General features: G+C 40.5%; 1 protein-coding gene across 4 annotated transcripts in view; it reads left to right on the plus strand.

Annotated features, from left to right (window-relative positions):
- Positions 1–19,464, plus strand: part of VPS54 (VPS54 subunit of GARP complex) — a 99,886-nt gene that overhangs the window by 12,287 nt on the left and 68,135 nt on the right. For 3 of the 4 annotated variants that reach the window (XM_061622263.1, XM_061622260.1, XM_061622262.1), the window contains exon 3: positions 17,314–17,475. In XM_061622263.1, coding sequence (XP_061478247.1) covers positions 17,340–17,475 — 136 coding nt within the window. In that variant the 5' untranslated portion in view covers positions 17,314–17,339. Of the gene's footprint in view, positions 1–542; positions 600–17,313; positions 17,476–19,464 lie in introns of all 4 variants that reach the window. The other variant, XM_061622261.1, reaches the window with a different exon arrangement.

Raw genomic sequence — 19,464 nt, forward strand, 5'->3', positions numbered from 1 at the left:
TAAATTGCAATGCTCTACACTGTGATATGAGGAAGTAGTTTGTCTCGGTTGATAAGCTGGGGCAATTCTTGTAAATGGGTAGGTTAAATATACTGCAGAGGCCTAAATGCGATGGAAAGGATTTTCAACAGTTAGGCTGCAATCCAATACATGTTGACTGAGAAATAAGCTCCATTGGGTTCAATGGAACTTATTCCCAGGTAAGTGTGTATTGGATTACAGCCCTAATTGCTAACTGAAGAGAGTCTTTTATGTTTTACCTTTTGATTGTTATTATTTAATTGATTCAAATATGCATGATGGTATTGTGTGTTGGTCTCTCTCTCGTTTTTGCTGTGTGAATTGACTAGTGACTTTAGAAATGTAGCGTCTTGTTGAGCCTAATCACCCATGAGATACTAAATTATGACTATAAGATAGCTGTTAGCTATGAATAATTTACTGTAGCATCGTATTGCAGCTCATTTAGGATTGTCTTCTTGTTCTAGCGAGATGACTTTGACTAGAAGCATTTACTTTTCCTGTTTATATGTCTGTTTTAGGGTTGCCAGGTCTCAGGTTTTCGCTTGGAGACGCTGAATTTTTAGGGTCCTCTCCGGGTGAGTCACCTTAATCTCCGGATTCTCAGTTTTCATTTTTTTTAAAAAAAATTGTTTCTAGGTGGTCGGGTTCACGTGATATACACCAAATCATCAGCCATCCCCCCACAACTTCTGTTAAATGAGCTCGTAGCTGGCTGCTCTAACCCCATTCTTTCAGGTTTGTAGCCAATAAGTGAAGTCAGGGTTGTGATTTGTTGACCTCCAGGCTACTGGAGATCCCATGGCAAGGCCAGAAAACTCTTGTTTTTTCCTGCTTATCTGAAAATCTCATAAATTAAGTAAGTATATAGCTTTCAGTCTTTTTCTCTCTTGTGTGCAGGAGTCAAACAAGTTTAAATTTTCCTGGGCTGTTGAAGAGAGCAGTGTTTTGAAAACCTTCCCATTATGAAACTTTAATCCAATACTTGCTTTTCTGAGAAGAATGCTGCAGTGCTAATCCCACATACCTGGAGTAAACCCCATTGAATTCAGTAGGACTTACTTTTAAGAAGACATGGTTAGGATTGTGCTGTAAATTAATGTGACTTTTGAGTGAACATAGCAAAGAATTGTGTTTGGGTTGTAAGTCTTTCTCTTCCCCTCCAATCCTATATTTTAAAGCATTTAGGCAGGACTTGCATAGGTATCGCTGCTTTTATTATGTAAGAAACTAATACTGGTTTTATTTTTTAAAAAACCTGTTCTGCAATGACGAACTGGTTTTGACAATATACTATTATATGGGGTGTATGTATTTTTACATCTCCAGTGTGTGTATATATGGAGTCTTTCCAACAAACCTGTGAGGTAAGATTGCCGACTGGAAACCAAGGCAGCTCACAATGAGAAATAAATCCCTTTAAAATCCAATAACCATAAAAACAAATATAAACAGTTGCAAAACAGCTTAAAGTGGCTTCAAGTTCCTTATCACTTGAGATTGCAACCCTGTGCATGCTTCCCTGTTTAAGTAAGCCCCATTGAGAACTTGCTTCTGAGTAAACAAATATAGGATTGCACTATAAATAGGTTGTGTAAATAATAAACATCTTTGACAGTCATGCTTATATAAATATTTCTTCATACTATGTCCCAATAAATATCTGATTTCACACTATGGTTGTACATTATTATTTCCTCTACATTTTAAGTGTCCCCTTCTTTCTTGGGGTGGTCATGGTTCGTCTCTGTTTTCATCCTGAGTGGCAGATAGGCTGAGAGATGGAGAGTAGCACATAGTCACCCAGTAAACTTTATATATCATTTCCATTTAAAAAATAATAATTAAAATTATTTACATGCAGGCAAAGTTTATGAAGTAGATCCACACAGTACATTTAAAGCACATCTAGCTTGCATTTAAAGTGAATGACTTCCCCTAAAGTATCCTGGGAAGTGTAGTTTCCCCCTCACAGTTACAGTTTGCATCATCCTTAACAAACTACTGTTCCCATGATTCTATGGTGTGATTAATGTGCTTCAAATGTGTGTTGAATGTGCTTTAAATGAATGGTGTGGAAATGCCCTAGGTATGATGTACATTCATTACTGAATTGGAAAAAAACAATTTTAAAAGATACTTTTTTAAACAGGGGAAGGGTTGTAGCTCAGTGGTAGGGCACACGTTTTGCATGCAAAGGTCCAAAATTCAATATCTGGAAAAGACTATTGCCTGGAATCCTAGACAGCCAATACTAGTTTAGGTCATCAGTACTGAGCTAGATGGTACTAAATGGCCTGAGTCGGGAGATCCAGTGCCTGCAAGGGAAGAGGACCATCACCGCCCAGGGAGGGAGAGCCATCTGCCTGCTTGGCCAACATCTCTGCTCTCTCCTTCTTGGGCTCCTGCTCTGCACTTGGGCACCTTGCAGGACCAGGCTCCAGGTACTCAGCCAGCTGTGCCTGATACTGTTCCACCTGTCCCTTCTCTGGAGGGGATATATAAGCCGGCTGGCTGAGGGGGCTTGGGAGATCCAGTGCCTGCAAGGGAAGAGGACCATCACCGCCCAGGGAGGGAGAGCCATCTGCCTGCTTTGCTGCTGCTGCTCCTGCTTGGCTAACATCTCTGCTCTCTCCTTCTTGGGCTCCTGCTCTGCACTTGGGCACCTTGCAGGACCAGGCCCCAGGTGGCGTTTTACGTGGGAAGAAGAACGGTCTTAGAGCTGGCGTTTGGGCGCACAGAATACGAGACTGTGTCTTCTGTGTGGGTTTGAAGTGGATGAATGGGTGTTATATGAGTGTATGTTGTGAGTGAATGTGTATTTTTATGTATATGAGTTTTTTGTATTTATAGTTTATCATGTGCCTCTGGAAGAGATTTTATCATCAAGAGGGGAGACCTGAGGGGGCCCCAATTGCCGTAGTGACGGGTAGAGGGAGGTATGGTGATATGAGAGGGACGTGCCAGGTAAGGAGAACGCAGCCCAGACATGTAGTGGCTGTGCCGCGTTCTGGTCCTTCTCATACCCGCAGGGTTGTTGGTTGTCCTATCAGCCAACTCTCAGATCTCCAGTTGCTGCTTTTTAATGCCAGATCGGTACATAATAAAACCTCCCTTGTCCATGATTTGATTGTGGATGAGGTGGCCGATCTGGCATGTATAACCGAGACCTGGGTGGGCGAACAGGGAGGAGTTAGTCTGTCCCAGCTCTGCCCACCGGGGTATCTGGTTCAGCATCATGGTAGATCTGAGGGTCGGGGAGGGGGGGTCGCTGTGGTCTATAAGAGTTCCATCTCACTCACCAAGCACCATGTCCATGCAATCACTGGTCTGGAGTGTTTGCACCTTGTGCTGGGCCAGAGGGACAGACTGGGAATCCTTTTGGTGTACCGCCCACCTTGCTGCCCAATGGCTTCCCTAACTGAGCTGACGGAAGTGGTCTTGGAGATACTGTTGAGATCCCCCAGACTATTAGTACTGGGAGATCTCAACATTCATGCTGAGGCTACTTTGTCTGGGGCAGCTCAGGACTTCATGGCCGCCATGACAACCATGGGGCTGTCTCAATATGTTAGTGGCCCAACACATACATCGGGGCATACTCTTGACCTGGTCTTTGCTACTGGACATGGGGATAGTGATCTGGATGTGGGGAGTTTTACATCTCTCCCGTTGTCATGGACAGATCATTGCTTGCTGAAGTTTAGACTTTCAGTAGCTTTTTCCCTCTGCAAGGGTGGGGGACCTATTAAATTGGTCCGCCCCCAGAGACTAATGAATTCTGAAGGTTTTCAAAAGGCTCTGGGGGTTTTTCCGGCTGATAAGACTGTCGCTCCTGTCGAAGCCGTGGTCGATCTGTGGAATACAGAGATGACCCGGGCTGTTGACACAATCGCTCCTGCGCGCCCTCTCCTATGTAGAGCTCATACAGCTCCTTGGTATACTCCGGAGCTGAGAGCGATGAAACAAGACAGGAGGCGGCTTGAGATGGAGACGAACTCCCGACGAATGCAATTATGAGCTGGTTCGTGCTTCTACTAAGCTCTATGTAGGAGCGGTGAGGGCAGCAAAAAAAAAAAAATTTCGCCGCCACTATTCAGTCATCTCTCTCACGCCCACGGGAGCTTTTTAAAGTGGTTCGTGGCCTACTTCATAAGAACATAAGAAGAGCCTGCTGGATCAGGCCAGTGGCCCATCTAGTCCAGCATCCTGTTCTCACAGTGGCCAACCAGGTGCCTGGGGGAAGCCCGCAAGCAGGACCCGAGTGCAAGAACACTCTCCCCTCCTGAGGCTTCCGGCAACTGGTTTTCAGAAGCATGCTGCCTCTGACTAGGGTGGCAGAGCACAGCCATCATGGCTAGTAGCCATTGATAGCCCTGTCCTCCATGAATTTGTCTAATCTTCTTTTAAAGCCATCCAAGCTGGTGGCCATTACTGCATCTTGTGGGAGCAAATTCCATAGTTTAACTCTGCGCTGAGTAAAGAAGTACTTCCTTTTGTCTGTCCTGAATCTTCCAACATTCAGCTTCTTTGAATGTCCACGAGTTCTAGTATTATGAGAGAGGGAGAAGAACTTTTCTCTATCCACTTTCTCAATGCCATGCATAATTTTATACACTTCTATCATGTCTCCTCTGCCCCGCCTTTTCTCTCAACTAAAAAGCCCCAAATGCTGCAACCTTTCCTCGTAAGGGAGTCGCTCCATCCCCTTGATCATTCTGGTTGCCCTCTTCTGAACCTTTTCCAACTCTATAATATCCTTTTGGAGATGAGGCGACCAGAACTGTACACAGTATTCCAAATGGGGCCGCACCATAGATTTATAAAAACGGCATTATGATATCGGCTGTTTTATTTTCAATACCTTTCCTAATTATTGCTAGCATGGAATTTGCCTTTTTCACAGCTGCCGCACACTGGGTCGATATTTTCATCGTGCTGTCCACTACAACCCTGAGGTCTCTCTCCTGGTCGGTCACCGCCAGTTCAGACCCCATGAGCGTATATGTGAAATTCAGATTTTTTGCTCCAATATGCATAATTTTACACTTGTTTATATTGAATTGCATTTGCCATTTTTCTGCCCATTCACTCAGTTTGGAGAGGTCTTTTTGGAGCTCTTCACAATCCCTTTTTGTTTTAACACCCCTGAACAATTGAGTGTCGTCAGCAAACTTGGCCACTTCACTGCTCACTCCTAATTCTAGGTCAATAATGAACAAGTTGAAAAGTACAGGTCCCAATACCGATCCTTGAGGGACTCCACTTTCTACAGCCCTCCATTGGGAGAACTGTCCGTTTATTCCTACTCTCTGCTTTCTGCTTCTTAACCAATTCCTTATCCACAAGAGGACCTCTCCTCTTATCCCATGACTGCTAAGCTTCCTCAGAAGCCTTTGGTGAGGTACCTTGTCAAACGCTTTTTGAAAGTCTAAGTACACTATGTCCACTGGATCACCTCTATCTATATGCTTGTTGACACTCTCAAAGAATTCTAATAGGTTACTGAGACAGGACTTTCCCTTGCAGAAGCCATGCTGGCTCTGCTTCAGCAAGGCTTGTTCTTCTATGTGCTTAGTTAATCTAGCTTTAATCATACTTTCTACCAGTTTTCCAGGGACAGAAGTTAAGCTAACTGGCCTGTAATTTCCGGGATCCCCTCTGGATCCCTTTTTGAAGATTGGCGTTACATTTGCCACTTTCCAGTCCTCAGGCACGGAGGAGGACCCGAGGGACAAGTTACATATTTTAGTTAGCAGATCAGCAATTTCACCTTTGAGTTCTTTGAGAACTCTCGGGTGGATGCCATCCGGGCCCGGTGATTTGTCAGTTTCTATATTGTCCATTAAGCTTAGAACTTCCTCTCTTGTTACCACTATTTGTCTCAGTTGCTCAGAATCCCTTCCTGCAAATGTTAGTTCAGGTTCAGGGATCTGCCCTATATCTTCCACTGTGAAGACAGATGCAAAGAATTCATTTAGCTTCTCTGCAATCTCCTTATCGTTCTTTAGTACACCTTTGACTCCCTTATCATCCAAGGGTCCAATCGTCTCCCTAGATGGTCTCCTGCTTTGAATGTATTTATAGAATTTTTTATTGTTGGTTTTTATGTTCTTAGCAATGTGCTCCTCAAATTCTTTTTTAGCATCCCTTATTGTCTTCTTGCATTTCTTTTGCCAGAGTTTGTGTTCTTTTTTATTTTCTTCATTCGGACAAGACTTCCATTTTCTGAAGGAAGACTTTTTGCCTCTAAGAGCTTCCTTGACTTTGCTCGTTAACCATGCTGGCATCTTCTTGGCCCTGGCGGTACCTTTTCTGATCTGCGGTATGCACTCCAGTTGAGCTTCTAATATAGTGTTTTTAAACAACTTCCAAGCATTTTCGAGTGATGTGACCCTCTGGACTTTGTTTTTCAGCTTTCTTTTTACCAATCCCCTCATTTTTGTGAAGTTTCCTCTTTTGAAGTCAAATGTGACCGTGTTGGATTTTCTTGGCAATTGGCCAGTTACATGTATGTTTAATTTAATAGCACTGTGGTCACTGCTCCCAATCGGTTCAACAACACTTACATCTCGCACCAGGTCCCGGTCCCCACTGAGGATTAAGTCCAGGGTTGCCGTCCCTCTGGTCGGTTCCATGACCAACTGATCTAGGGAATAGTCATTCAGAATATCTAGAAACTTTGCTTCTTTGTCATGACTGGAACACATATGCAGCCAGTCTATGTCCGGGTAGTTGAAGTCACCCATTACTACCACCTTTCCTAGTTTGGATGCTTCCTCAATTTCATATCTCATCTCAAGGTCTCCCTGAGCATTTTGATCAGGGGGACGATAGATCGTTCCCAGTATTAAGTCCCTCCTGAGGCACGGTATCACCACCCACAACGATTCTGTGGAGGAGTCTGCCTCTTTTGGGGTTTCGAGCTTGCTGGATTCAATGCCTTCTTTCACGTATAGAGCGACTCCGCCACCAATACGTCCTTCCCTGTCCTTCCGATATAGTTTATATCCAGGGATAACCGTATCCCACTGGTTTTCTCCATTCCACCAGGTCTCGGTTATGCTCACTATATCAATGCTCTTCTCTAAGACCAAGCACTCCAGTTCTCCCATCTTGGTTCGGAGGCTCCTAGCATTAGCGTACAGGCACTTGTAAGCAGTGTCTCTCTTCAAGTGTCTTTGGCACTTGTGGTTAGGCCTGTGGTAATTTTGCTCTTCTGAATTTATATCCTGTGCCCCTGCTCTCACAATGCCTACTTCTAGGCCTACCCCTTTTAAAATTTCATCATTTCTTTGGTTTTTATCCCAGGGGGGAGGTTTATTCCGAACCGGACCTTTCTCAGCTCCTGTCGGGTTTCCCCCCTCAGTCAGTTTAAAAGCTGCTCTGCTACCTTTTTAATTTTAAGTGCCAGCAGTCTGGTTCCATTCTGGTTCAAGTGGAGCCCGTCCCTTTTGTACAGGCCCGGCTTGTCCCAAAATGTTCCCCAGTGCCTAACAAATCCAAACCCTTCCACCCGACACCATCGTCTCATCCACGCATTGAGACTGCGAAGCAGGGCCTGTCTGGCTGGTCCTGCGCGTGGAACTGGTAGCATTTCAGAGAAAGCCACCTTGGAGGTCCTGGCTTTCAGCATCCTACCTAGCAACCTAAATTTTGCTTCCAGGACCTCACGGCTGCATTTCCCCATGTCGTTGGTGCCAACGTGCACCACGACCACTGACTCCTTCCCAGCACTGTCTACCAAACTATCTAAACGACGGGCGATATCCGCAACCTTCGCACCAGGCAGGCAAAACACCTTGCGGTCTACACGCCCATCACACACCCCACTGTCTATGTTCCTAATGATCGAATCACCCACTACAAGGATCCCTCCACCCCCTGGAGATATATCCTCGGCACGAGAGGATAGCTGCTCATCCCCCAAGGAATGGGTCCCTTCTAAGGGATCGTTTCCCTCTTCCTCAGCTGGATGCTCTCCTTCATCCAGGTTTACAAGATACGGCAGATACATCGGTAGCTTGATGTAATAAATTTGCTGAACACTTCCAGCATAAGATCTCATGCATTCGCCGGGACTTAGACTCCTATTTAATAGCAGTTAATTCTACTGAGGTGTCCAGAGCACAGTCTTGTCATGTTTTGTTGGATGAGTTTCAGTTGGTTCAGCTCGAGGACGTGGACAAGGTGCTTGGACAGGTTCGTGCGACCACTTCGGTACTGGATCCTTGCCCCTCTTGGCTAATTAAAACTAGCAAGGAAGGAACAGTTGGCCGGGCCAAGGAAGTGATTAATGCCTCTTTATGAGAGGGAGTGGTCCCTGGCTGTCTGAAAGAGGCGGCAGTGAGACCACTCCTGAAAAAACCTTCCTTGGACCCAGAGGATGTCAGCAGCTACAGACCAGTAGCCAATGTTCCGTTCCTGGGCAAGATCCTGGAACGTGTGGTTGCTGACCAGCTCCAGGCGCTATTGGATGAAACCGATTATCTAGATCCATTCCAATCGGGGTTCAGGCCTGGTTTTGGCACTGAGACTGCCTTGGTCGCCCTGTTTGATGACCTATGTCGGGAGAGAGACAGAGGGAGTGTAACTCTGTTGATTCTCCTTGATCTCTCAGCGGCTTTTGATACCATTGACCATGGTATCCTTCTGGAGAGGCTTGCGGAATTGGGAGTTGGAGGCACTGCTTGGCAGTGGTTCCGCTCCTACTTAGTGGGTCGTCTCCAGAAGATAGTGCTTGGGGAACATTGCTCGACACCGTGGGTTCTCCAATGTGGGGTCCCGCAGGGTTCGGTTCTGTCTCCCATGCTTTTTAACATTTATATGAAGCCGCTGGGGGCGGTCATCAGGAGTTTTGGAGTGCGTTGTCATCAGTACGCTGATGACACGCAGCTCTACTTCTCCTTTACATCTTCTTCAGGTGAGGCAGTCGATGTGCTGAACCGTTGCCTGGCTGCGACAATGGACTGGATGAGAACTAACAAACTGAGACTCAATCCTGACAAGACTGAGATGCTGTTGGTGGATGGTTTCTCTGATCGGATGGTGGATATATACCCTGTCCTGGATGGGGTTACACTCCCCCTAAAGGAACAGGTGCGTAGTCTGGGAGTCATCTTAGACTCTTCCCTCACATTTGAGGCTCATGTAGCCTCGGTGGCCCGGAATGCGTTCTACCAACTTCGGCTGGTAGCCCAGCTACGTCCCTATCTGAGTAAGGAGGACCTCTCATCAGTGGTACATGCTATGGTAACCTCGCGTCTGGACTACTGCAATGCGTTTTACGTAGGGCTACCTTTGAAGACGATTCGGAAGCTACAGCTAGTGCAAAATGCGGCGGCCAGACTGCTAACAAGAACTAAGCGGTCTGAGCATATAACACCTGTGCTAGCCCGTTTGCACTGGCTTCCAATATGCTTCCGGGCCAGATTCAAAGTGTTGGTACTTACCTATAAAGCCTTATACGGCGCGGGACCACGATATCTGTCGGAACACCTCTCCCGATATGAACCGGCCCGTACACTACGGTCTACTACGAAGGCCCTCCTCCGGGTTCCGACTCATAGGGAAGCCCGGAGAGTGGTGACAAGATCTAGGGCCTTCTCAGTGGTGGCCCCCGAACTATGGAATGGTCTCCCCGAGGAGGTGCGCCTTGCGCCGACACTATCATCTTTTCGGCGCCAGGTTAAAACCTTTCTCTTCTCTGAGGCATTTTTATTCCTGTTAATTGTAAATTATTATATTTTGATTTTAGACTGTACAGTTTTGTGTACAGTTTTGTGTTATTTTTATTGTATTTTTAATGTTCACCGCCCAGAGAGCTGTTGCTAGTCGGGCGGTATATAAGCTTAATTAAATAAATAAATAAATAAATTTTATTTACAACATTTATATATCATTTTATTGGAAAAATCTCAAAGCAGTTTACAGAAGGAATGAAAACAATACAATTATTGGCAAAACAGTTAAAGACAGGTCTTTAAAACATTCAAAATAATGACTTCCCGGAAGGAGTGCTGGCTGGTGGTTGTCTCTGAGGGAGCTCTGCCTCAGAGGAAGCTTTTTTCAGGTTAAAAGCCAGCCAAGAGGAATCTTGGACTGGCTTAAATGTTCTCCAAGGTATAGGAGAACCGATCAGATTTTCCACAAGACTTCGTTGAGCTGTCGGCGGCTGGAATTGATCAGGAAATCCCTGAGATAAGAAGGCATGCCGATCGGCTGAAGACGGAGTCAGGATTTCCACGCAAGCTGTACTGAAAAAAAGCGAAGCGTTCTTTTTTTTCTTCTTAAAAAAAAAAGTTCTTAACCAGCGAGCCTACTTCTGTCTAAATCTTATCATTTGGCTTAAATTACTACAATAAAAGAGATTTGTTTACGAACCAGCAACTGAGAAACCTGGGTGAGTCATACTTTTTCTCTTTTAAATATAATTAAGGAAGAAAGAAAATGTAAACAACTTATATACTTTTTTTATGACAAAAAGCTGGCCTGAATTTGGAGCTTTAAAGTTTAAAAACGGATGAGAGGTAATTATTATATTTTGGACTATTTTTCTCTTTGGACTATTTCTTTTTGGACGAATCTGCTGCTCGTATATGTTACTAATTGCTTGGTGTTGGGAACCAGAATTGTTTTGCATTCTTGGATGTAGATAAAAACTGTGCTGTGCTGGCTGGATTTCAATAACAGGCCTGGAATATTAACTTTTTTGTTGGTGGAGGAAAAAAAAAGAAATAGACTGCCCCTAGGTTTTGGAACAGTGATTAATATCAGAAATTAAAGGCTTCTCTTGAAAATGACAACTAAAAAAGCAACTAAGGCCCGGGAGCGAAGAGGTTCTACTGATCCACAGGAAGGGGCTATACCCCCAGATATGTTTCAAATAATAATGGAAGGGATTAATGATATAAAACAGGATATGAAAACTGAATTGACAGATATAAAAAAATATATTAAAACACAAGTGGATGAGATTAAAGGGACAATTGGGCAAATAAAGGAGGATGCAAAAAACACTAAAGAAAAGGTACAAATCTTGGAGAATAGAACAGATATATTAAATCTGGAATTAGAAAAAATTTTGGATTATATGGCTGTGATTGAAATGAGAAATAAAGAACATTGTTTGAGATTCCGTGCAATTCCTGAGGAAACAGGTGAAGACATCAGAGATAAAATTGTTAATGCTCTAGCAAAATTTCTGGATTTGAATGAAGATCGGATGGAATTTGAAATAGACAAAGTGTATAGAATTAATTCCAGATATGCAACAATGAATAAAATTCCAAGAGATGTGCTTGTTCATTTTATAAAGAAGACGACCAGAGATATGGTATTACAGCAACACTTTAAAAATACCTTTAAAATTGATGGTAAGGAAATACTGGTGATGAAAGAAATTCCTATTAGACTTTTACGTAAGAGAAAAGAATATGCTTTCTTTACAGAGAAACTTAAGCAACGCAAAATTCAATTTAGATGGGATGTTCCAGAAGGAGTGAACTTTACATTCAGACAACAGAAATGTAGATTGAATACTGTTCAAAAAGCAAGGGACTTCTTGAGAAAAGCTTCAAAAGATATGGATGAAGATAAACTCAAAGATATGGATATAATTCCTGGGGAACAAAGTCAACAAGATATGCGGAGGAAGGGAAGGAAGATGAGGGATTAAAAGGAGCATCAGGCACATTTTAAAATACACGCTTAAAGATGGATTACAAATATCTAACTTGGAATATAAATGGAGCCAATACGGCGCAGAAGAGAAAGAAAGTGTTTCATTATTTGAAAAAATTAAAATTGGATATAATTTGTTTACAAGAAACTCATATTAAGAAGAAAGATTCCAAATATTTGATTTGTAAAAATTTGGGTGAAGAATTTATTTCGGCTGGACCAAAAAAAAAAAAATGGAGTTGTTCTCTACATTAACCCACAATTGCTTCCTAAATTGGTATTATTGGATGATAGTGGTAGATTTGTGGGGGTCGAAATTACTCTACAGGGTACAAACATTTTGATAGTGGGTATTTATGCCCCCAATGAAGATAAAACAAGGTTTTACACAGGACTTATGGAAAAATTGTCAGAGTTTTCATATGACCATTGGTGCGTTATGGGTGATTGGAATGGGGTAATCTCACCAAAAATTGATAGGCTTTCTGAAAAAAATATCAAAGAGACACAGGGTAAATTACCGAAGATTTGCTTTGAACTGATGGAACATTTAGAATTGGTGGATACCTGGAGATATATAAATGATAATGCAAAGGAATTTACTTATTTTTCAGAAAGACACAAAACATTCTCGAGGATTGATATGATTTGGATGTCTAAAATTTTAGGGAAGGACACTTTTAAAATGGATATATTACCAAAAACTTTTTCGGATCATAACCCTGTGATATTAACTTTAAAAAAGAAAAATCTTGGATTTAGATGGAGACTAAATGAATCTTTATTACAGAATGACAAAGTAGTACAAGAATGTAAGAAGAAATTAAAAGAGTTTTTTGAACATAATTTACATAAAGGAACAAGTGAAAATATCGTTTGGGATACAAGTAAGGCATTTATGAGGGGATATCTTATTAAATGTAACTCTGAATTAAAAAAAAAGAAACAACAGAAAATGCAATTAATTTTGGAAGAAATAAAACAAAAAGAGGAAGAATTGAAAAAGAATCCAACTAAAGTTTCTATTGTAAATCAAATCAAAATGTTACAGAAGCAAGTATCAATGCTGACAGTTAGAGAAATTGAAAGAAAACTAAATTTTGCTAAACAAAGGACTTTTGAATTTGCAAATAAACCTGGGAAATGGTTAGCATATAAATTAAGAAAAGAACGTCAAAAAAATATCATTTTAAAGATACAAGAAGGAGATGAGACGTTGACAGATAATGTAAAAATTAAAAAGATTTTTCATCAATATTATTCAACATTGTACAAGTGTCAGGAAATTCCATCTGAAAGAATAGAAGAGTATATATCTAAACAGAATTTGCCTAAAATTACAAACTTTCAGAGACAAGCTATTAATGGTCCTATTACGTCAAGAGAGATATCTGAAGCTATAAATAAAATTAAATTAGGAAAGGCACCAGGACCAGATGGGTTATCTGCAATGTATTATAAATGTTTGGAGGAAGAACTCTTACTACCTTTACAGTCTACAATGAATCTTATTCTGCAAGAGGGAAAGATACCGGATAGTTGGAAAAATGCTAATATAACATTAATACCTAAAGAGGAGCAAGATTTAACTAAAACAAAAAATTATCGACCAGTATCTCTATTGAATAATGACTATAAAATTTTTACAATGATCTTGGCAGAAAGATTGAAAATAATATTGCAACAATTTATTCAGGAAGATCAATCAGGGTTTTTACCTAAAAGACAATTACGTGACAACGTCAGGAATGTCTTGAATGTCTTGGAATATTTAGAACAACGAAATGATAAACAAGCAGCTTTGATTTTTTTAGATGCTGAAAAAGCATTTGATAATTTGAATTGGAAATTTATGTTCCAGATTTTGGAGCAAATGGATTTTGGAGACAATTTTATAAAATGGATTAGATCGATCTATACATCTCAGAAGGCTCAGATAATTGTTAATGGAGATTTAACGGATTCATGTGAAATACAAAAGGGTACAAGACAGGGATGTCCTTTATCTCCCCTTTTATTTATTCTGGTCTTAGAAGTGCTGCTTAGAGATATAAGGCAAGATAAAAGAATTTCGGGATTAAAGATAAAAAAAGAAGAATATAAATTGAGAGCATTTGCTGATGATTTGATAATTGTACTAGAAAATCCTTTGGAAGGAATTAATGTATTGATGGACAAATTAAAAGAATTTGGACCATTAGCAGGATTTAAGATCAACAATCAAAAAACAAAGATGTTGGTGAAAAATTTAACTTTAAGGGAACAGAAAGAGTTAATGGACAAGACAGATTTTACAATAGAGAAAAAGTTGAAATATTTAGGTATCATTATGACAAATAAAAATTCAAAGTTGTTTCATAATAATTATGAAAAATTATGGACAGAGATTAAGAAAGACTTGCTAAGATGGGATAAACTACAACTGTCATTAATGGGTAGAATATCTGTGATAAAAATGAATGTATTACCGAGAATGATGTTTTTGTTTCAAACAATACCTGTAATATCCTCTGATTTACCTTTTAAACAATGGCAAAAAGATATCTCTAAATTTGTATGGCAAGGAAAAAAACCAAGAGTTAAATTTAAACTACTACAAGATGCCAAAGAAAGAGGAGGACTGGGATTACCAAATCTGAGACTTTATTTTGCTGCCTGCTGTTTAGTCTGGATAAAGGAATGGATTTTACTGAGGAATAAAAGACTATTGGATTTGGAGGGCCATAATTTGAAGTGGGGATGGCATGGATATTTATGGTATGACAAAGTAAAAGTAAATGTAGACTTTAACAATCATTTTATAAGACGTCCTCTGTTGAAAATATGGAATAGATATAAACCAAGGTTTTATTCGAAAATACCATTATATGTCTCAAGTCAAGAAGCGTTTTATAGAAGAGAAATGGCTGGAAAAGAGAAATGGTTAACTTATCAAGAACTATTAGAAAATGTACATGGAGAATATATAATGAAAGAGAGAGAACAACTGACAAAGGAAGGATATAGTTTTCAATGGTTTGCCTATTTACAATTGTTAGAAAGATATAAAATGGACAAGAAAATGTATGGGTTTGAAATAAGTAAATCTGATTTTGAAATAGGATTGTGTACAAATGATGAAAATATAATTGCGAAAATGTATAAACTCTTATTGAAAATGGATATGGAGGAAGAACAAGTAAAAGAGTGTATGGTAAAGTGGGCAAAAAATTTTGGTCATAACATACAAATGGATCAATGGGAAAATATGTGGAAAAAAGGTTTGAAATTTACACTATGCTATAATCTTAAAGAAAATTTTTATAAAATGATGTACCGTTGGTACATGACTCCAGAAAAGTTGTCAAAAATGTATAGTAATGTTTCTAATGTTTGTTGGAAATGTAAACAACAAGAAGGATCATTTTATCATATGTGGTGGTTATGTAAAAAGGCAAAATCATTTTGGGCACAGATAGGTAGGAAGATGCAAAAAATTCTAAAGATAAATATTCAGTCAAAACCATAATTTTTTTTATTGGGTTTTATGGATAAACAAATAGAAAAGAAATATGGAAGAATAATATTATATATGATTACGGCAGCAAGATTATTATATGCACAAAAGTGGAAAATGGAATCAACACCAACAATGGAAGAATGGTTATTGAAATTAATGGACTTAGTAGAAATGGATAAATTGGCATGTTTACTTAGAGAAAAATCGACGGATACATTTCTTAAGGAATGGAAACCTCTCTTAGACTTTTTGTTGAAAGATCAAAATAAAATGATGATATTGGGATTTGACGATTAATTAAGACAGCCTATGGAGAAAAGGGACTCTGTATGTATACATTAAGGGACAGGTTTGATGTATATTATATACTTATAGCTGATCTGCGACAAATCGGAAGTCAACTATTTTTTTTTATTTTGTTGTATTGTTATGTTTTTGTTGTTTGACTTTGTTTTGTTTGTCTTTTGAAAAATTTGAATAAAAAAATCATATAAAAAAATGAGCCCATATAAACTGTGATTAATCTTGGGGAAGGGCTCTATCTATTGTCATTCAGTTCAATGTAAAATATATTAAATTAATTAAAAATGAGCCAGGCATTTTTAAAAACCTTTAAACTGCAGAAGATGAAGGTCAGAGTATAGGGCAAGGTCAGTAACAGGATTACAGATCCTCTGTGAACATGGCTGATTTTTAATGGATTTCAACACATTACTCTCAGAGAAAAAAGTCCAAAAGGGGTCTCTTTAGACTTTGAAGTCTCAATTCTTTCTGACTGTTTTGTTTATCGCCATGAAAATTAAGAGGGTGTTAAGCAAGCTTTTCTGAGTTCAGGACTATAAGTTTTGTAAGGTTTTGTTTTCAAATGAGCTTATGGGAAGCATCAGAATGGCATGGGGACATTTTCAATTTAACATTGCGGAATGTGAAAAATCCATTCTGGCTATAGTATGTAGCCACTCTTGTGGCTGTATAATATATGGAACACTATATACTTTAACAGAGATAATTGTCATGCATATGATCACAAATGAGAGCTCCTATTGTTGAGATACACCTCTTGTGACTCAAACTGCAGTGAAATGAAAGATACATAAAGTGCCAGGAATATAACTTGCTGGTCAGGTAAGGGCTGCTGTGAAGTACTTGATTGGGTGAAACTAGCACAGCAAAGAATTATCAGAAAGCAAATGCATTCCCAGGCAAACTAGGATCAAAGGTTGAAGAGACCTTGGGTATATTTTGGAGGGGGCGGAAGAGATGGGATTGCACAAAGGCTGGCACATTGGATACTATAACTAGCAATTTAGGGAATGTATATCCTCTCATCTGACCGTTGGATATTGTTTATATCCATTCAAATGGGTTGTTGTCTTTCGCTCTTTTATACTTTCCCTGTAATCCCTGATAGTCGATACTGCAGCACTTTTTGTGGACAGGGGGTACTAAGTAATGTATGAAATGTGGGCACTGTGGTGTTAAAACAGATGTGGGAAACTTTTGGCCCTCCAGAAGTGGCCAAACTGCAACTCCCATCAGCCCCAGCAAGCATAGTTAATGTCCAGGGATGATGGGAGTTGTATTTCAGGAACATCTGGAGGACCAGAGGTTCCTCACACCTGTATTAAAATGATTAATCCCCTGAAATAAAAAACATTAATTGAAGTAGAAAGCTTGGAAGTTTGGGGCAATTCTAAGGATTGTATCCAATGCTGTGGGACTTCTTTTCCTTCTCCTCCCCCTGCATATCCCCAAAATGTGCTCCGGAGGGTCCCCATCCCTCCAGAGGGCTGGAGGGGCAGGAGAGGAATAGGAAATTCCGCTGCATGCACAGAGTTGTTGCATGAGTGGAACTGCAGGGTTGGATACAGCCCTGCATATGGGGTTGAAAGGTTAGCATTGTTATTATTATTAATTAAATTTATATCCCACCATTCCTCCCAATAGGAGCCTAGGGCAGCAACCTCATCAAATTTAAAATTGCATTGCTATTATTGAAATTACTTTCAGTTACTTTATTTTTCTATAACTGGATTGTTAGATTATAAATGTCATCAGTCTCCCACAATGTCTAAACAGATGTGCATTAATACATTTTGTTTTTAATCCAGTACTTATCCAGTGGTGACTTTATGCAATGGCCTCAAGCCACAAGTCTTCACCAGTGCCTCAGTCTAAGAGCAGTAATGCTTTTTTTAAAAGGGAAGTGGATTCTACCAAACGCTTTCGACCAGTGCAGTCGCTGCCGGATGTATGTCCCAAGGAACCCACAGGTAACAACATCTGGAACAAAATTAATTTGGAACCTATCTCTAGAATAGGAATGAGGACTTTTTTTTTGCAGTCCAAAGGCCACATTACCCGATTGAAAAGCTGTCAAGTGCACATATCCAAATGGATATATGCCACCCACCCACATACCATATCTCATGAAAACAGAGGCATATGTTTTATGGTTAGGATGGTAAGCATAGTTAAGCTTTTGCTGTTAATCATACTCATAGTATACTTATTGAACTTGATGGATATGACTAACTTATCCATTGGTTTAAAAAACCAACAACAAAAAATTCTATAAATACATTCAAAGCAGGAGACCATCTAGGGAGGCGATTGGACCCTTGGATGATAAGGGAGTCAAAGGTGTACTAAAGAACGATAAGGAGATTGCAGAGAAGCTAAATGAATTCTTTGCATCTGTCTTCACAGTGGAAGATATAGGGCAGATCCCTGAACCTGAACTAACATTTGCAGGAAGGGATTCTGAGGAACTGAGACAAATAGTGGTAACGAGAGAGGAAGTTCTAGGCTTAATGGACAGTATAAAAACTGACAAATCACCGGGCCCGGATGGCATCCACCCGAGAGTTCTCAAAGAACTCAAAGGTGAAATTGCTGATCTGCTAACTAAAATATGTAACTTGTCCCTCGGGTCCTCCTCCGTGCCTGAGGACTGGAAAGTGGCAAATGTAACGCCAATCTTCAAAAAGGGATCCAGAGGGGATCCCGGAAATTACAGGCCAGTTAGCTTAACTTCTGTCCCTGGAAAACTGGTAGAAAGTATTATTAAAGCTAGATTAACTAAGCACATAGAAGAACAAGCCTTGCTGAAGCAGAGCCAGCATGGCTTCTGCAAGGGAAAGTCCTGTCTCAGTAACCTACTAGAATTCTTTGAGAGTGTCAACAAGCATATAGATAGAGGTGATCCAGTGGACATAGTGTACTTAGACTTTCAAAAAGCGTTTGACAAGGTCCCTCACCAAAGACTTCTGAGGAAGCTTAGCAGTCATGGAATAAGAGGAGAGGTCCTCTTGTGGATAAGGAATTGGTTAAGAAGCAGAAAGCAGAGAGTAGGAATAAACGGACAGTTCTCCCAATGGAGGGCTGTAGAAAGTGGAGTCCCTCAAGGATCGGTATTGGGACCTGTACTTTTCAACTTGTTCATTATTGACCTAGAATTAGGAGTGAGCAGTGAAGTGGCCAAGTTTGCTGACGACACTAAATTGTTCAGGGTTGTTAAAACAAAAAGGGATTGCGAAGAGCTCCAAAAAGATCTCTCCAAACTGAGTGAATGGGCGGAAAAATGGCAAATGCAATTCAATATAAACAAGTGTAAAATTATGCATATTGGAGCAAAAAATCTTAATTTCACATATACGCTCATGGGGTCTGAACTGGCGGTGACCGACCAGGAGAGAGACCTCGGGGTTGTAGTGGACAGCACGATGAAAATATCGACCCAGTGTGCGGCAGCTGTGAAAAAGGCAAATTCCATGCTAGCAATAATTAGGAAAGGTATTGAAAATAAAACAGCCGATATCATAATGCCGTTGTATAAATCTATGGTGCGGCTGCATTTGGAATACTGTGTACAGTTCTGGTCGCCTCATCTCAAAAAGGATATGATAGAGTTGGAAAAGGTTCAGAAGAGGGCAACCAGAATGATCAAGGGGATGGAGCGACTCCCTTACGAGGAAAGGTTGCAGCATTTGGGGCTTTTTAGTTGAGAGAAAAGGCGGGTCAGAGGAGACATGATAGAAGTGTATAAAATTATGCATGGCATTGAGAAAGTGGATAGAGAAAAGTTCTTCTTCCTCTCTCATAATACTAGAACTCGTGGACATTCAAAGAAGCTGAATGTTGGAAGATTCAGGACAGACAAAAGGAAGTACTTCTTTACTCAGCGCATAGTTAAACTATGGAATTTGCTCCCACAAGATGCAGTAATGGCCACCAGCTTGGACGGCTTTAAAAGAAGATTA

Source organism: Rhineura floridana, chromosome 4 (assembly GCF_030035675.1).
Source record: "Rhineura floridana isolate rRhiFlo1 chromosome 4, rRhiFlo1.hap2, whole genome shotgun sequence".
NCBI lineage: Eukaryota > Metazoa > Chordata > Lepidosauria > Squamata > Rhineuridae > Rhineura > Rhineura floridana.